Source organism: Hibiscus syriacus, unplaced genomic scaffold (assembly GCF_006381635.1).
Source record: "Hibiscus syriacus cultivar Baekdansim isolate YM2019G1 unplaced genomic scaffold, ASM638163v2 tig00110356_pilon, whole genome shotgun sequence".
NCBI classification, from domain to species: Eukaryota; Viridiplantae; Streptophyta; class Magnoliopsida; order Malvales; family Malvaceae; genus Hibiscus; species Hibiscus syriacus.
This window is the reverse complement of record NW_024062700.1, coordinates 667861-684223: the sequence shown is the minus strand read 5'-3', so window position 1 is coordinate 684223 and position 16363 is coordinate 667861. Positions and strand designations below refer to the sequence as shown.

Sequence of the window (16363 nt, the reverse complement as noted above, 5' to 3'; positions counted from 1 at the left end):
TATGTAGTCGAAGACGAAGGACTCGCTGCTCGTCCTCCTACAATTAAATATTTCAAAAAAATTATCACAATCATAAAATAATATTCAAATATTTATTAATTATAATTCATTAAACAAATATTTTATTCACCATTATTCCCAAATGACTTGAAATATGTTCATTGTCAAGCCTCAACAGTGGAATTTGGTCAGCCATTGGAATGAATCTGTAAAAAAAATTAAACAACAATATTTAAAAAATCATTTAATATAATCTAATATAAACTAACTAACTAATTTACAACACTAAACTTTAATAATAGATTATAATATAATAAACTAATAAACTAACAAACTAAACTTTTTAAAATATAAGTTAAACGTAAACGCTAAACCCTTAAACAACTAATAAAATATTCTTCTATATAACTAAAACTAACTAATAAACTATTTTTTCATTATAATATACTACTAATAAACTTACTACCTAATTTTTATATAATAAATTCAACAAACAAATATAACTTAACTATTTAACTAACACAAACTAATTAAATAATTTTTTATATAACTAACTATTAACAATACAAACTAATTAATTATTTTTTAACTATATAACTATCAAACATATACTAATTAAATATTTTTTAATTTATGTATACTATAACTTAAACTAACAATCATATAACCCTAAACTAACAAACTAATTAGCTGCTTTTTGTTTACCCTAAACCCTAAACTAACAAATTAAACATTTATAATAATAAACTAATTTAAATACAAAAAATTTACCTTATCTCCCTTTCGAATTCTTCTTACTTTCCTTTCTCCCTTTCTTTCTTTCTTTCCTTTCTCCCTTTCTTTCTTTCTCGGCTGCAATCACTTCTCCCTTTCTTCTACAATCTCTTCTCCCTTTCTTTCTTTCTTTTATAACCGGCTGCCTCAATTATTTCACCAACCGACTGCCTTAATTATTTCACCAATAATTGTACAATTGCAGCTTCAATTATTGTACCAATTATTTCACATGCATGCAGCAATGGTTCACATGGTTTCATTGGGAGCCGTAGGCATGCAGCATGCACACGTGAAGGAATGGATGATGGGGCTGCATGTGAATGGATGATGGGGCTGCATGTGAATGGACGATGGGAATGGCGCCGGGACTACATGGCGACCTATAAGGTCGCCGGGACTACATGGCGACCTATAAGGTCGCCGGGACTACATGGCGACCTACAAGGTCGCCTAGGCTGCATGGCGACCTCTCTCCTATTCCACTGCATGGCCACCATTCCACTGCATGGCCACCTCGCATGGCTCGCACTCGTATGGCTCGTATGCATGGGGACCTCGCATGGGGAGAACGACCTCTCTATTCCACTGCATGGCCACCTCGCATGGCTCGCACTCGTATGGCTCGTATGCATCTATTCCACTGCATGGCCACCTCGCATGGCTCGCACTCGTATGGCTCGTATGCATGGGGACCTCGCATGGGGAGAACGACCTCTCTATTCCACTGCATGGCCACCTCGCATGGCTCGCACTCGTATGGCTCGTATGCATGGGGAGAACCAGAACCATTGGCATTGGCTCGTACGTTCCCGTATGTCGCCTGGATTGCATGGCGTCCTACAAGATCGCCTGGATTGCATGGCGTCCTATGGCATCACTGTAGAATTCACCCCATCCCAGCAATTAATCTGGGATGTGCACCATATCGTGAAAAAAAAATCGAGAACATTATCTCGTGAATTCACCCGAGAATCTGAGCACTGTCTTGACTTCAATTGTTTTTATTTTTGTCACTGTAAAAAGATATGAAAAAGGCACAGAACCTTCTTTATTATTATTTTTATATCAAAGAAAAATTGAAAATTACTGTATCATAAATATTTAGTTTAACTCTTTTTTTATAAATATGAGATGAACATGATAAGTAATATATATTTTAAGACTATCAACTATTTAATAATAAATATGAGATGAATATGACATTACTTTATGGTGATACGTCAATATCACTGTTAAAATTTTAAAGATATTTAAAAAAATAGAATTAAAACGTTAGATACAATTTAAGAAACAAAATAGTTAGATGACCAGAACATAACTACAAGAATATATGGGTGATTAAATATGTAGTTTAACCAAAAATGAAAATGGTGGCCCTCCAACGAACAATTAGAGTTGGTTAACACTACAGTTTTTGTTCAATGATACTTTTGGAATTTCAGATTAGATTCTTATAATATATTCATCATAATCATAATTGTAGGCTACGAAATATTAAAATTAGCATCAATTAATATATTATATCTTACAAATGTGGGTGCTTTTTGCTCATAAGACCAGAAATACCCAAAATTTACATCGGATAATTAGAAAATTAGAAAGAAGACAAAACCATTGACAAAACCCCAAAAAAGGTAATAAAAAAAGAGAGCAAAGAATCCTCCCCCTTTTTTTAACCTAAGCATCGTGGTGGTTCATGCACCTGCTCCATTTTAAATTTTTTTGTATGTACAGCAGCCTTGGATTGGAGAACGAATGGTCACTACTAGAGCTCAAGTTTCATCTGACCTGACCCTGTGTTTAAAACAACAGTTCAATACAAAAATAATGTTAAAAAATATTTTACCGCTTAAGGTAATTACTTGTTCTTACCCTGGAAATTCTCTGCCCTGCTTTGATTTTGGCCAATCCCCGTCTCAACTATGGTTTGCAGGTCACCCTCACAGAATGTTAGGTACTGCAAACATAATTGTGCAAAGCTTTAGATCTTTTACTGTTGAATTAAAGGATCAAACATGCTTAAACATTATAGTTTAAAAAAACTGTGAAATTCAAATAAAAAGAAATAACCGGAGGTAGAGTCTGATTTGGGTCCCCTAAGGAATGGGTCGCTGTCCCATGCGGTGCTGGATTTGGGTGGGTCGGGTGTCCAAAAATGGGTGATGCCGAGGAATCTATTGGGAATATCTGATGTGTCAAACTGTTGTTGTTTGATTGAAATACCTGCAACAAAAAAAAGGTAAATCCTCAACATTTCAAAGATCTGAACTCATTTATATATAAATTTTGATGACTTACACCCTTTGGCATTAAACCATCCACTTTAAAATCCACCCCGGTATTCACTGAAGCTAGCTTCATTGAAAGGAACTGCCAATAAAATATTATTCATAAAACCACTAAGTCAAAAACCTTTAAAAAAGAATAACTTCCATCCTAAGAAATTGAAGCTCCTCACGTTCATCCATAAATGTTTAATCTTTTTTTTTACCTCAACTTGACGCTGGAATGATTGAACGTAGTTTATGATTTCATCCAGCATTAAGGCTTTTCCGGTTACCTACAAGTTGGAAAATTCAAACACCATCATATTTTAGAATTACATTGATGAATTTTATTTTACTGCGTTTTTTAATAAATTCCAGACCTTGTTGCACCCAGGAACAAGATTTTGCAGAAGCTTCATTCTCTCACTGATTTTCTCTCTACGGACCTGATAAAGTGAAAGATTATAGAGTCGATGCGAAATGCTTTGAATTGAGGGGACAAAAAAAATCTGGGTTTTTACGATTCTTACTCGTTCAGCTAAACTATGGTTGTCAGTGGCTTGGCCCCTTCTTGCTCTAACGTGAATGTAGTCTTTGGGAGGCTCGGGAGGTTTTGTGTTTGCATTTCCTTTTGATTCTTCCTCTGTTTTGACTGAACCATTTTGGTTCCCATTGCTTTCTGTTGACTTGCATCGCTTCTCCTTTGATTCTTCGTTTTGTTCAGTCATCTGGAAATTTGACACATTAGTGATTACTGGAAGTTCTAAAACAATTTTTGTATGAAATCTGTTTACCTTCGATGGAGATGTTGAATTCTGATTTGCTTTTGCTTCGGGAACCGTTTTTCTTTTCCTTGAATTCGTCCTTTTCGAAGCTTTGAAACCAGGATCGCCATTAGTAATGGAGGATTCCTCTTGAGAACTGGCTAACTCGGATCGATCCTGCAATGGGGTATTACTCTTGTAACCAATATGAGACGCCGCCATTGCCTTTAAAGAGGGACTACTGGAAACACGAGGTAGCTTGGCATTTGACGAAGATGGATTAGATCTGTAACCAGAGATTTCATTATAATTGTTGTTGAGTCCGAGTTGACTAGTCCGGCCGTTGAAACTCCGGCTTCCGAAACAAGAGAATTTCGCCGCTCTCTCTGCAAATCCAGGATCGGCCGAGAAATCCGCCACACTGGAATTCATCCCCATTGATTTTCCCAAACCGGGAAGCTTCTCCGTGACCGTACCGTCCATCACCGGCAAGTTCAATTTAGGAGGAGAATTCAACGGGGTGCTGTAACAAGAAGTGTTGGTGCTGTCGTTTCCATTGATGTAAGAAGAAGAAGAAGCCATTAAGGGGTGTGGGGAGATGTCGCCGGAGTTATCGATGCTCCCCGGCTTGCCCAGCAGTTCCCTGAACATGAATATGTCGTTGGAGGTACTGGAACCCGACTCGAACTGTAGACCGTAATCTGATGAAATCAGCTCCGGAGCTTGAATTTCCATGGCTGAAGATAGGGACTGCCCGAAGTGAAATGGCGGTCCGAGCGGTGGAATTCCTTGAGCACTGACAAAGAACTGGTTCTCCATTTGATTAAAAAAGCTAGTTCAATGTGAAAATCCAGATAAATAATCGGTTTAATTGTTTGGTATTTAAGTTTGGGTTCTGTATTTTCCAGGAAATGATTGAATTTTCTATAGAAGCAAAAGGTGATTCCAAGGGATACAAGGAAAATGCTCAAGAAAATACGAGAGAATAAGGCAAACAAATGGGAAGGCTTAAGTTGGGCTTCAATGCACTTATATAGATCTAACTGAAATATTATTTTTTTAAAATAAAAAAAACAATCATATATATTTTACGGTAAATGATCATCAAATTATGTTGATTTAATCCTTTTGGGCAATAAACTTATAATATTTATATAACCATTTATATTACAAAATAATGATAAATTTAAGGATCATTTTCTAATAATTTAATTAATTTATAATAATTTGGTAAATAAAATTATTATTTTATAAATTTTAAGACTTCAATAATTAGAAAAAAGTATATTTACATAATTAAATAATTATTCATATAATTTATTTTATTTTATTTTATTTTATAAAAGAATTGTTATTATTCCTTAAGAACTTAGGTTCGAGCATCCTAGATGTAATGTGTATGAGCGTTTAATGTTAAGAGGTTAAGATTTATCTTTAAACATATATTGTAATGTAAATGAACCAAATGATATATTATTTAATCTCTATAAAAATAAACTTCAATTTAAATGATATGTGGCATTAAATATAAATTATAATCACTTAATGAAATTGTCAACAAAAAGAAGTTATAGGTTTTTTTTTTGGAAAAGTTTATTAGGTGAGGAGTAGTTTCTACGTCCAAGATTAGAACATATCTAATACCTTAGGGTTTACATAAAAATTTACAAATTATCTATTAAGAGTAACAGTGATAAGATTTGAACTTGATCTTATAAATTTAAATTCTTAAATCTAAATCAATTGCATAAACCCTCTTAACAAAAAAAATATAGTTTCTTAGATCTTTATTTATAGGTCGAATAGAGCACTTTTCAAATCGTGTATTTCTCTACTTTGACAAGGATATTTGAAAGATTGTATTGCCTTTTGAGAGGTAACATTCACTTTTAAAATTACACTAATCCAAAGAAAATTGATTCTAAGGAAATAAATTCTATCACGGTGCAATAATTAAAATTTTTCTTTTATTATTATTATTTTCATCATTAGTTTTAATAGTCAATGTTAGTACTTTTATTTTTGACAGTTATTTTACTAATAATTTATTTTATTATATGAAATTAAGTTTCAACTAATTATGCTTGTTGATGTATATAAGTTATCAATAAATAAATAAAAATTATAAACATATATATTTTAGGAATAAATCTAGATTATTTTAAAAAGTTATTTATACTTTATAAATATGATTTTTATAATTTTAAAACTGTAAACGAAAAAATTAAAACATTTAAGAGAAAAACAATAACTCATAAACTTTTTTTTAAAAAAATTGTGACAATTTCTCATTTTCTTTTACCCTGATGTAATTTTGTACGAGAATCATTTACATGGACGAGCCCATGTTTAAAATTGATAGAATTAAACTTTGGTCCCAAACTTATCCGGTTTAATTATTTTTTAGACCTTTAAATTGAAATTAGTAAAAGTAAACTCTTAATCTTTATGAGTTTGTTACTTTTTAGTATTTTAAAGTTAAATAATTTATCCTCTCATAACCCAATCCTAACTCCGATCATAATCATTTATATAATTAACATAAAAAGTACTTAAATTTAACCATTTAAGTAACAAAACGAACTCATTGCAACCCTCATGTCTGTGTTCAAAGAAAGGACGACGGCATGAGCCACCTGAACTCAATTATTCAACCATTTTGAGTTGTAAATCGTAAGTTAATCATACCCTAATACAAACTAATGAATGCATTAGCGCATCGATCACTTAAATTATTTTTTAACTCATACTATATCACCATTACGATTCCCAGACGAAAGATCTCGGAAGCTTTGAGGTTTAATCATTAGAAAGAGGAGGATAAAAAAAAAGCCAGGCAGACAGAGGGAATATGATTCATTATTTTTATTTTTTTACATCCTTGTTGAATGTCGGAAGACGCAGCGTTTTTGGCTTATTAAGGAGATGGATCTTGTCGGCTACATCCAAATTTCATTTTCTAAATTAAAAATAAAACAAAAACTACTGATTTTGCCTGCTTCTTGTAACCACTCCCGAATTATTAGCTGCTTTTGTCGTGGGGTTTGGACAGCATATTATAAGAATCTTATTTCTTAAATTCAAGGACAACTCTAAATTATATATATATATATATATATATATATATATATATTCGATTTGATCAGTTTTACTATTAAAAATATAATCATAAGAGGAGCTGCTGCAGCTTCTAACTATTCAAACTTTTCGACGGACGTTGATGTTTCTATGGATCAATCATTTTATGTAAAATTTTGTTTATTTATTTATTTGTTTCGAAATTTAAATTTTAGGTATAAAATACTATAAAATTATAAGGAGAGTTTCATAAAATTAGGATATATTATAATAAATTAATAAATTATTTTATTTATAAGTAATAAAGTACACAAATTAGTCACTAAGAAATGAAATATCACCATATAATGAGAGAATTAAAAACTAAATAATGTATACAAACAAATATCACTATTAATGATATTTCTTATATTGCATTTTTTTTATTTTAAATTTTTATAATTTTATCTTTGTGATACGTTTTTTTTTATATTTGTATGTGGTTTAACCTTTGTTTTTATTTAATCTTTTAGGGTTGAATTTGACGTTGGAATTTCGCCAACCCCCGTCATCTGCCGCGGTGCTCTCGTTAATGCTCTTTGGTAAACGAATAACTCACCTTTGACTGGGAAATAATATGAACTCTGCCATATCATTTATATCCCTGCAATGTATATATATATATATATAAGCTGATCTCCACTCCTTCCTCAAATATACCTAAAATTTATTAATTTCTCCATGTTTACTTTCAACGGTGATGAATAGGATTTTTTAAAATCTTAAAATATAATAATAATTTTTTAATTATTAAAATCGTTTAATTCGTGATATTTCAATCGAGGAGAAACAACTGAAAAAAGAACGTGACGAAATGGAAACTGAACATTAAATTCATATGTCTAGGAAATGATTCATGTAGGGTTAGGGTTTTGAAGATTGAACAGTGGTCAAAGAAATCAAGCTTACGTGTCTGTAATGCATGGGCGAGCAGGCAAAATCCCCGCCGTCCAATCAGATCCAGAACCCTACTCTGATTCTGCAAATTCATTACTCATTTAATTCCTCTGGTTTGCCAACATTTTTCAAACCTTAATTTATTACATTCTCATGCCCATATTCATCTCTACCTTATCTGCATTCAGTGATATACGATTCATATTTGATATTATGATGGAACTATGGAAGAAAAATTAAGAAGCTATTAGAAATATCGTTCTTTGCTTATTTTATTAATAATCAACATGTTTTATTCACAATATAATTTATTATTCTATAATAGATATTTAATCAAATAAAACTACTAAATAACATAAATAAAGATAATTGTTATAACGAGAGTATATTGTATTTAATTTTTGAAATTTGAATTTAAAAAGATTATTGCATAATCTTTAAAAAAAAACAAAATTGATTGTCTCTATTTACGATTTATTCCTTTTTTTTGACCGCCGGTGACCATAGCGGAGTTTCGCGTCGCCCAGCAGTGACCGTCCCGAAGGAGATCTTCGGCCGCCCGCCGTCCCTTGTTTTTTCTTTTCCGTTCGCGTGCAAGTCGGTGGTTGTCTCCATCCTCTTATCTGTTTTGCACTAGATTAGGCTGAATTTTTTTAACGGTAAAATTACATTACAAACTCCATTTATTTGTGATATATTTGGAAGGGTTAAATTGCGTGAAAACCCCATAGTTTTCAGCGTTATAATTTCGAAGAGTTAAACTACATGAATCCTCCCGTACTTTTGATTTAATTTAAATGGCCAAATTGCATGTAAACCTCAAAACTTTTCAATATTTAGATTTTAAACTTCTAGGTTTTAAATCTTCTATACTCTGTCTTTTTTTAGTTTGATAATTAATTTCGAATTTACTGTTTGATTTTAATTAACAATATTTTTACGTTATTTATTCATTAATTTTTATTAGTTCTAATTTCATAGCATTTGATATTAATTGTTATCATTCATCTTAACAATTTTATACTTTATTTTACTTCATATTAATTGTAATTATTTGAATCAGATAATATTAATTTTGATACGCAAATTTTGATATTGATCATTAATTTTAATTTCAATGTTTAATTTTAACTGGATATTCATTTTTATCATTTCTTTTGATTTAGAATTGATTTTGATCAAATAAATTTTAACTTGAATTTTATAACTATTTGGACTAGTTAATGAATCTTAATTTGACTCCTTCAAAACAAGCAAAAATGGAGCGTACAAAACATCTCGATATGAATTCAGAAGATATCAATATTGAGGTCCATTGAAGGATGAATGTTATCTAGTGAATCACACGACTAAACCTTGAAGGAGAAAATTGATAGACCTAGTAGAAAAGTGTGTAACTCTCCATTTATAAATATTTATCTCGAGTATTCTGCTCCTCCATTGCAACGTTGTGATAAAATAAAGCTTGATGTTAATTTTGAAGATAATGTAAAGCCATCTGCTGATGGTCCACCAAAATTTCCTAATGAGATTATTAAATTTCAATTTGGTGAGGATCAATTTTCTGATCAATTAGTCACGTTGAGGAAAATTCCTACGAAAATAATATTAAATAAAACCCTCAGATTGAAATCTATGAAGATAATCAATTAAAAAAATAAGAAAGAGGTTAAGAGAATTCAAATTCGTTTGAAGATTGCTGAGGATTCTATTCTATCCTTGTATGTTAATTTTGTTTCTTTGTAATATATATATAATCGGTCGTCAGCGTTTTTGGCAGCCCCGACAGCTTCGAAATATTTAAGCACAGGATGGTTAGAGGGAGCCTACGAATACAGTCGTACTCTAAAAATTTGGTGACCATTTATATAGTTTACCACAAAAAATTAATATTATATCTATAGCCATAGACATTCAATTAAATATAAAAAGATTAGCATTTCATACAATGACATTGAAAAAAAAATCAACAAATGAGATTGTATGACTGTCACACGTGATTTTCAACATTTATTCTTTAATATAATTTAATAACACATGACAACCGTGCAACATTTTTTTTTGTATAATAAAGTTTAGGTCGGGTAGCCAATTTAGGGTCATGACATACATAAAATCTAATAGAGATTTATATAAGAATTTATAGATTGTTCGCAAAAAGTAACAGTGATAGGATTCAAATTTAAATTCCTAAATCTTAACCCATTTACCAATCCTCATCAGCATGATTTATTCACAATCAATACAATAAATATAAATATTTAAAATAAAATATTATAAAATAACAAAGAAACATATTTAAAGAATAAAAATAACAGTTAATTTTATTTAGTATGGTTGCACAATGGTAGGAGGAATAAAATCATCAAAGATGAGGAGTTTGTTTATTGGAGTATAGTTAAGGGTGTAAATGAACCGAATTTGAACGAATAAGGTTATGTTCGTGTTCGTTTATTTATTTTTGAAGGTGTTCATGTTCATTTAAATTTTCAATATCGTGTTCATGTTCGTTTATTTATTTTTGAAGGTGTTTGTATTCGTTTATTTATTGTTCACGAACATGTTCATTTAATGTTCATGAACATATTCATTTATATGTTCATTTAGCGTTGTTTTAATGTTTGTTTATATATTCGATTTTTAATTTTATTTGCAAGCTAAAGAAAAATGATAAAATTACGCACTGATGCTTAAACTCTTTAAAATTCATAGTTTAAAATACAATTTTTATCATATGTTCTATTTAATCATTATCTTCACCACTATTTAAAACGTAAAAGAATAAAAGGAAAAGGAGAATCAGATAAACGAGTTTGTTCATGGACATAAATGAACGAATTGATAAACGAACTCATAAACAAGCTCATAAACGAGTTTATAAACGAGTTTGTTCGTGAACATAAACGAACCAAACACACCTATGTTCGTGTTCGTTCTTTTATTAAATGAACATACATTTTTTTGTTCATGTTCGTGTTCGTTGTGTTCATTTACATCCTAAGTATAGTGTTGGTTTGAAAAAATAAAATAAAAATAACTTATACCTAATAATAGTACATCCAACAATTGGAATCAAATCAAATAACTTCTGCTCTTAACCGAATAAACCAAATGCAACGTTGGATATGCGGCAATCTGTAGACCTTAAAGGCCGCATCTACATGGGAATATTCCACTTTTAATCCCCCAAATACTAACTACTATAATTTAAGCTGGGAGAAAATAACCTCAGTGACCAAAAATCCTATATAATATACGATTTTAACCAACTTTTTCCGGATTTACCAAAATGACCAACAAAATCGCAATGCGATCGCTAATTCGCAACGCGATCTCCATTATCACAAATCAGTTTCCAGATTCGCAATGCGATTATTACTATCGCAATGCGATTTTCCAATTTCGCAATGCGAATAAGTAAATCGCAATGCGAATTTGGAAAATCGCAATGCGATACTGACTATCGCAACGCGATAATACAAAATCGCAACGTGATACTGACTTTCGCAACGCGATTCTGACTTTCACAACGCGATTCTGACTTTCGTAACGAGATTCTGACTATCGCAACGAGGTAATACAGAATCGCAATGCGATTTTCAAAGTTCGCAACAGGTTTTAGTTTCACAACACAAATTTTGTGTGTATATATCTACGCAGCAGCAACAACTCATAACCTAAATCCCTAAATCGCAACTCATTCCATCTCCATCTATCACTCTCTCCGACGACATCCGTGCCTATATCCAACGACATCCTTCCCCATCCGACAACAGGTCTTAGTTTCGCAGCTCGTTTGTTTAGTAAATTAATTTACAACCATGAAATCATCTAATGTTGATCATGTTTGGATAGATTTGTGTTTTGGAGGGTCATGGGAGAATGTTCATGGTGTTTTACAATATATGCCTTTACCCATGAATCTTCAACTAAAACTGTCATTAAAAAAGTTAACTTATGAAACTCTAATGTTACGTGTTTCAAAGAAATTGAATTTAGGGCCCCTAAGTGGATTTAGGCTATCTTATCAGAGAAATGGTAAAGTTTATTTGTTAACCGACAATGAAGATGTTGAACGATTCATTGCTTACATTAGTGTTTCAAGTGATGATGTTACATTGTATGTTGTTGAACTAGAAGTAGTATTGTTGGGTCAGTAGCGGGTAGTAATCAAACTAAGTTTTTCTCAAAAACCCACAACCTTTATCTAATCCAAATCCCAATCAAATTTCAGCACCAAATTCCGGTTTCGTATTGACCAATTAGACGATGATGAGCCAAGAGAAAAAATTGTGAGTACTAGTCAGTATTCGAAATTTGATCTTGGTCAATACCCGGACTTTGATATGGTCAATACTCGGATTTTGATGATGTTTCAGAAGAAGAAACAGACCCTGCGTGTAATGATTTTGATATTGGTCAATACCAAATTTTGATGATGAAACACCCGTTGCCGAGGAAGATGTTGTTGATGATAATGAGGAGGAAGTTACGACTGTGAATGAACATGTTGAACATCCATTATGTAATTCATATAATCCTGAAGAAGAAAAAGAAAAAGTTCCCGAAGAAAAGAAAATGCCACGAGAGTATAACTAGAATATGCCAGAATTACTTCAGCTACCAGAAGAAGAGTTGGTAAAGAAAGCAGTTGATTGTTACACAAAAGTTATTCGTATCAAGAAAGATGATTGTTTTGATACAAAGGAAGACTTGAAGATAGCTTTGTATAGGAAATGTGTGGAAGATGGCTATCAACTAAAAGTTAACAAATCAAGCAAAGATCGTTTCGAAACAAGGTGTATGATTGACAAAAACTGTACGTGGCGTATGATTGCAAAGAGGATAAAAGATTGCGAAATGTTTCAAGTTAGGACTTTTATTGATAAACATACATGTTCAAGAACCCAAGTTTTTCCTCACCATAGACAGGCAAACAAAAAGGTGTTGGGTGGTTTTCTGGCTGAGTTAATATTTTTGAATGGCAGGGTATATCGGGGACATGAAATTATGACTGACATGAATGCTCGGTTCAAGATTAGTATATCATATTCTTAAGCTTGGAGAGCCAAATGTTATGCCTTGGAATTGTTGAGGGGGTCGCCAGAAGCATCGTTTGCCTAACTGCCGGCTTATTGTCACAATTTAAAGCTGAAAAATCCTGGGTCGGTAACTCATATCAAAACAGATAGAGATGGACGCTTTGAGTTACTGTTTATCGCCATTGGTGATGCGGTTAGTAAATCAATATAATTATGTTGACTCATTTTTGTTAGTTACATGCATTTCGCATTTAAATGATTATATTTCTTGTGTATATTATTTTGTAGATTCGTTCGTTTATTACTTGCATGCGCCCAGTTATTATAGTTGATGGAGCACATTTGAAAGGTCGATACCTTGGAGTAAACTTATTAGCAGTAGCCATGGATGCTAACAATGGGATATTGCCAATAGCTTACGGGGTTGGCAAATCTGAAACCTCTTATTCATGGATATGGTTTATGGGGTATCTTAGGGATTGCATAGGTCCTATTAGCAATCTGACAATCATATCCGATAGGGCAAACTCAATTGACAACGTTGTTAGAAGGTGTTTCCCAGATGCTTTTCATGGACTTTGTGGTGTTCATTTGTATAGAAATCTAAAATCAAGGTCTGCTGGTATAAAAAATCACAAATTGACATACTGGAAGGCTGTAAAAGCTTATCGGGAAGTGGATTTTAATAAGCATATAAACTGTTTAAGACGTGTTTTGCCTCAATGTGCTCAAACACTAGAAGATGTCGGGTTTGAAAGATGGTCAAGAGTACATCAACTTGGAGCAAGATATGGTTTCATGACGTCTAATAGTGCAGAATCAATCAACGCTCTAAGTCGTCATTCCCGGAAATTACCCATTACTATGTTAATGGAGTTTTTTCGAGCCTCTATTCAACAGTGGTACTACAAGAAAAGAAACCATGCAGGTATTATTTCTTTAAATTCGTAACTTATCATATATTTTACTAAGTATTATTTATTTAAATTTACAGGAACATTGGAACATCGTGTTACACCATGGACAGAAAAAAAGATAACGAAACGTGTTGTGAAGTCAACGTCATGGAGAGTTGAACCATGTTCAAACACTTGTTTGAAGTACTGGATAATACTTAAATGGGCTGTCGATCTAAATGCAAAGACGTGTAGTTGTATGAAATGGCAAACATCTGGTTATCCGTGTGGCCATGTTATAAAGTTTCTCTTCATCTAAACCAAGATGATTCAAGCGCATACGCTATGGATTGCTACTACAGAAGTATATCGACAGACTTATGGCGAGATTGTCTACCCTATTCCACATCCTTCTGAGTGAGACATACCAGATGACTTACAAACAGTTTTGCCACCAGCCATGGACAAAAGGCTACCTGGCCGACCAAAAAGTCACGATCGTATACCGTCTAAGGGTGAAGATAAGAAGAGATCGACATGTAGTCGGTGCAAGGAAAGTGGTCATACAAGGTTGACATGTGGATTACCAGTGCCATCACAATCATCTTTTCCTCTACCAAAATATGGATCCTCATCAAAATCCAAAGCTCATATGGTGTCAAGAAAAAGGCAATCAAAATCGCAATCATCTTTAAAATCCCAATCACAACTGGCTTCACCTTTTGGGACTGTTAACTTAGGTGATTTTTAAATGCAAACGTTGTATTATGTAGATTTTATGTGTGAACTTTTAACATTTTCAGTTAGACATGTATTAGTAACTTGAGTTTGAAAATTGCTATGATCTGTTCAGTTGTTATCACTTATTAGGCAATCATTTGACTATCGCAACACGGAAATGACGTTCGCAATCATCTTAATGTCTATCGCAACGCGGAAATGACTATCGCAATGCGAAATGAAAATCGCAACGAGAGAATCGCAATACGAAATGAAAATCGCAACGAGAGAATCGCAATGCGAAATGAAAATCGCAACGAGGGAATCGCAAAGCGAAATTAAAATCGCATTGCGATTTTGTCGTTGCGATTTTCATTTCGCGTTGCGATTTTCATTTCGCATTGCGATAGTCATTTTTGCCTTCAACATAATGCAGATTGAAATCAACAAAATCAACCATTACATTTCAATCAATTAAACAAGCACAAATAAGATTTATGTTCACATCAATTAAACAAATCAACTTTTACAAATCATCTTTTACAAATCAATTAAACAATAAAAAAATAAGCAATAATTCTTATTTCCTCATCTACTATTGAATCAACTTTTGCAGCCATACATCATTTTCACGCAGCTCACTTCTGAGATTAACTTGCATAAACCAAACATTTTCTCAAACAACACTTTCTACACATCTAAAACCTACAAACAGCAAATTATTGAATTCTAGGTACTTAACCAAACATTTTCAAACCACAAGCCTATAAACTTACCAATTGTTTATGGACATTTTTATAACGCGGATGCAGGTAGGCAGCGTCTCGTATATATCGATCTAGCCATATAATGCCGAAACCACAAGCCTACTGCAGCTCTATCTCTATCGGTGGGAGGTAGATACTTTATACTTCATGTGATCAAACGCTCCAACGCCAAGCATACGAGAGGACCACAATCCCCCCTGGGTCCTTTCGTTTGTTGTGGTGCGGTCTCGTCTCTGCTAACTGTAATATTGAGCTTCTTTGGCTTCTTGTTTCCAGAACGAGTCCAATAATTTATCGCATCCAAGAATTTCCAAATGAGAGAATCTCTTAAATCAGCCATGATATGTAATTTATCATGCTGTCATACTATTGCCTTAAGGGATGGGAGCTGAAGCTCGACGAGAAGCCAATGTTTACGTTAAAACAGGGATAAACACCTGCAATCATAAGTAATAATTCATTTATTGCACACTTATTTATGAATACCTTTAAACTCAATCTAAAATAAATACTAACTTTATCAACCTCCCACCATGCAGGATAAAGTTTAGCTTGTCCATTGCCCAACACAAATGATTCATCTCGTTGATTCTTCAAGTGAACGGCATTAAAAGACGTCGGCATAATTGTATATCGGTATTTCTTTATTTTCCTTAAGTTTCCTAATTATTAGAAGACGTGACACCCACGCATCGATATGCTGTTTTACAAAAAAAGACATATATTAGTAACTTACATAAATTTAAAAAAAAATCAAATTAAAATATAAGAAAAATATAAGACTTACCCTCCATCGAAATAGCCATTGTCTTCGACCCCTAATAATACGCCCCACCAAGACGATCAAGCAACAAATAGATATCATCGTTGAGCTTGCATATGTCAGTGAAACACCCCTGGCTCCGCTCATGTAGATAAAAATCAACTGCGGTCTTAGCCCAAAGGGTGTTATCCAGAATTGTGTCTGGTAGTTGTCTCATCTCAACTTCAGATACCGGTATGGTACTGGCCGGTAACTCATACGAGAGCCAACTTTAATCCATCATGTCCGGCACGTCAGAGGGTTTTATCAAGAATCCTACATATACGCCATGTGAATAGGGCTCTTGAATGGTG

At 32.9% G+C, this 16363-nt stretch overlaps 1 protein-coding gene across 1 annotated transcript; it reads right to left on the bottom strand.

Annotated features, from left to right (window-relative positions):
* Positions 1–2542: 2542 nt before the first annotated feature.
* LOC120121110 (transcription factor bHLH62-like) lies at positions 2543–4627 on the bottom strand. The gene is made up of 8 exons (XM_039140567.1): positions 3841–4627; positions 3575–3783; positions 3425–3490; positions 3269–3337; positions 3076–3147; positions 2848–3000; positions 2650–2734; positions 2543–2571 (listed from the first exon to the last, which is right to left on the bottom strand). The coding sequence occupies exons 1-8, from the start codon at positions 4625–4627 to the stop codon at positions 2543–2545; spliced, it is 1470 nt and encodes a 489-aa protein (XP_038996498.1).
* Positions 4628–16363: the final 11736 nt, after the last annotated feature.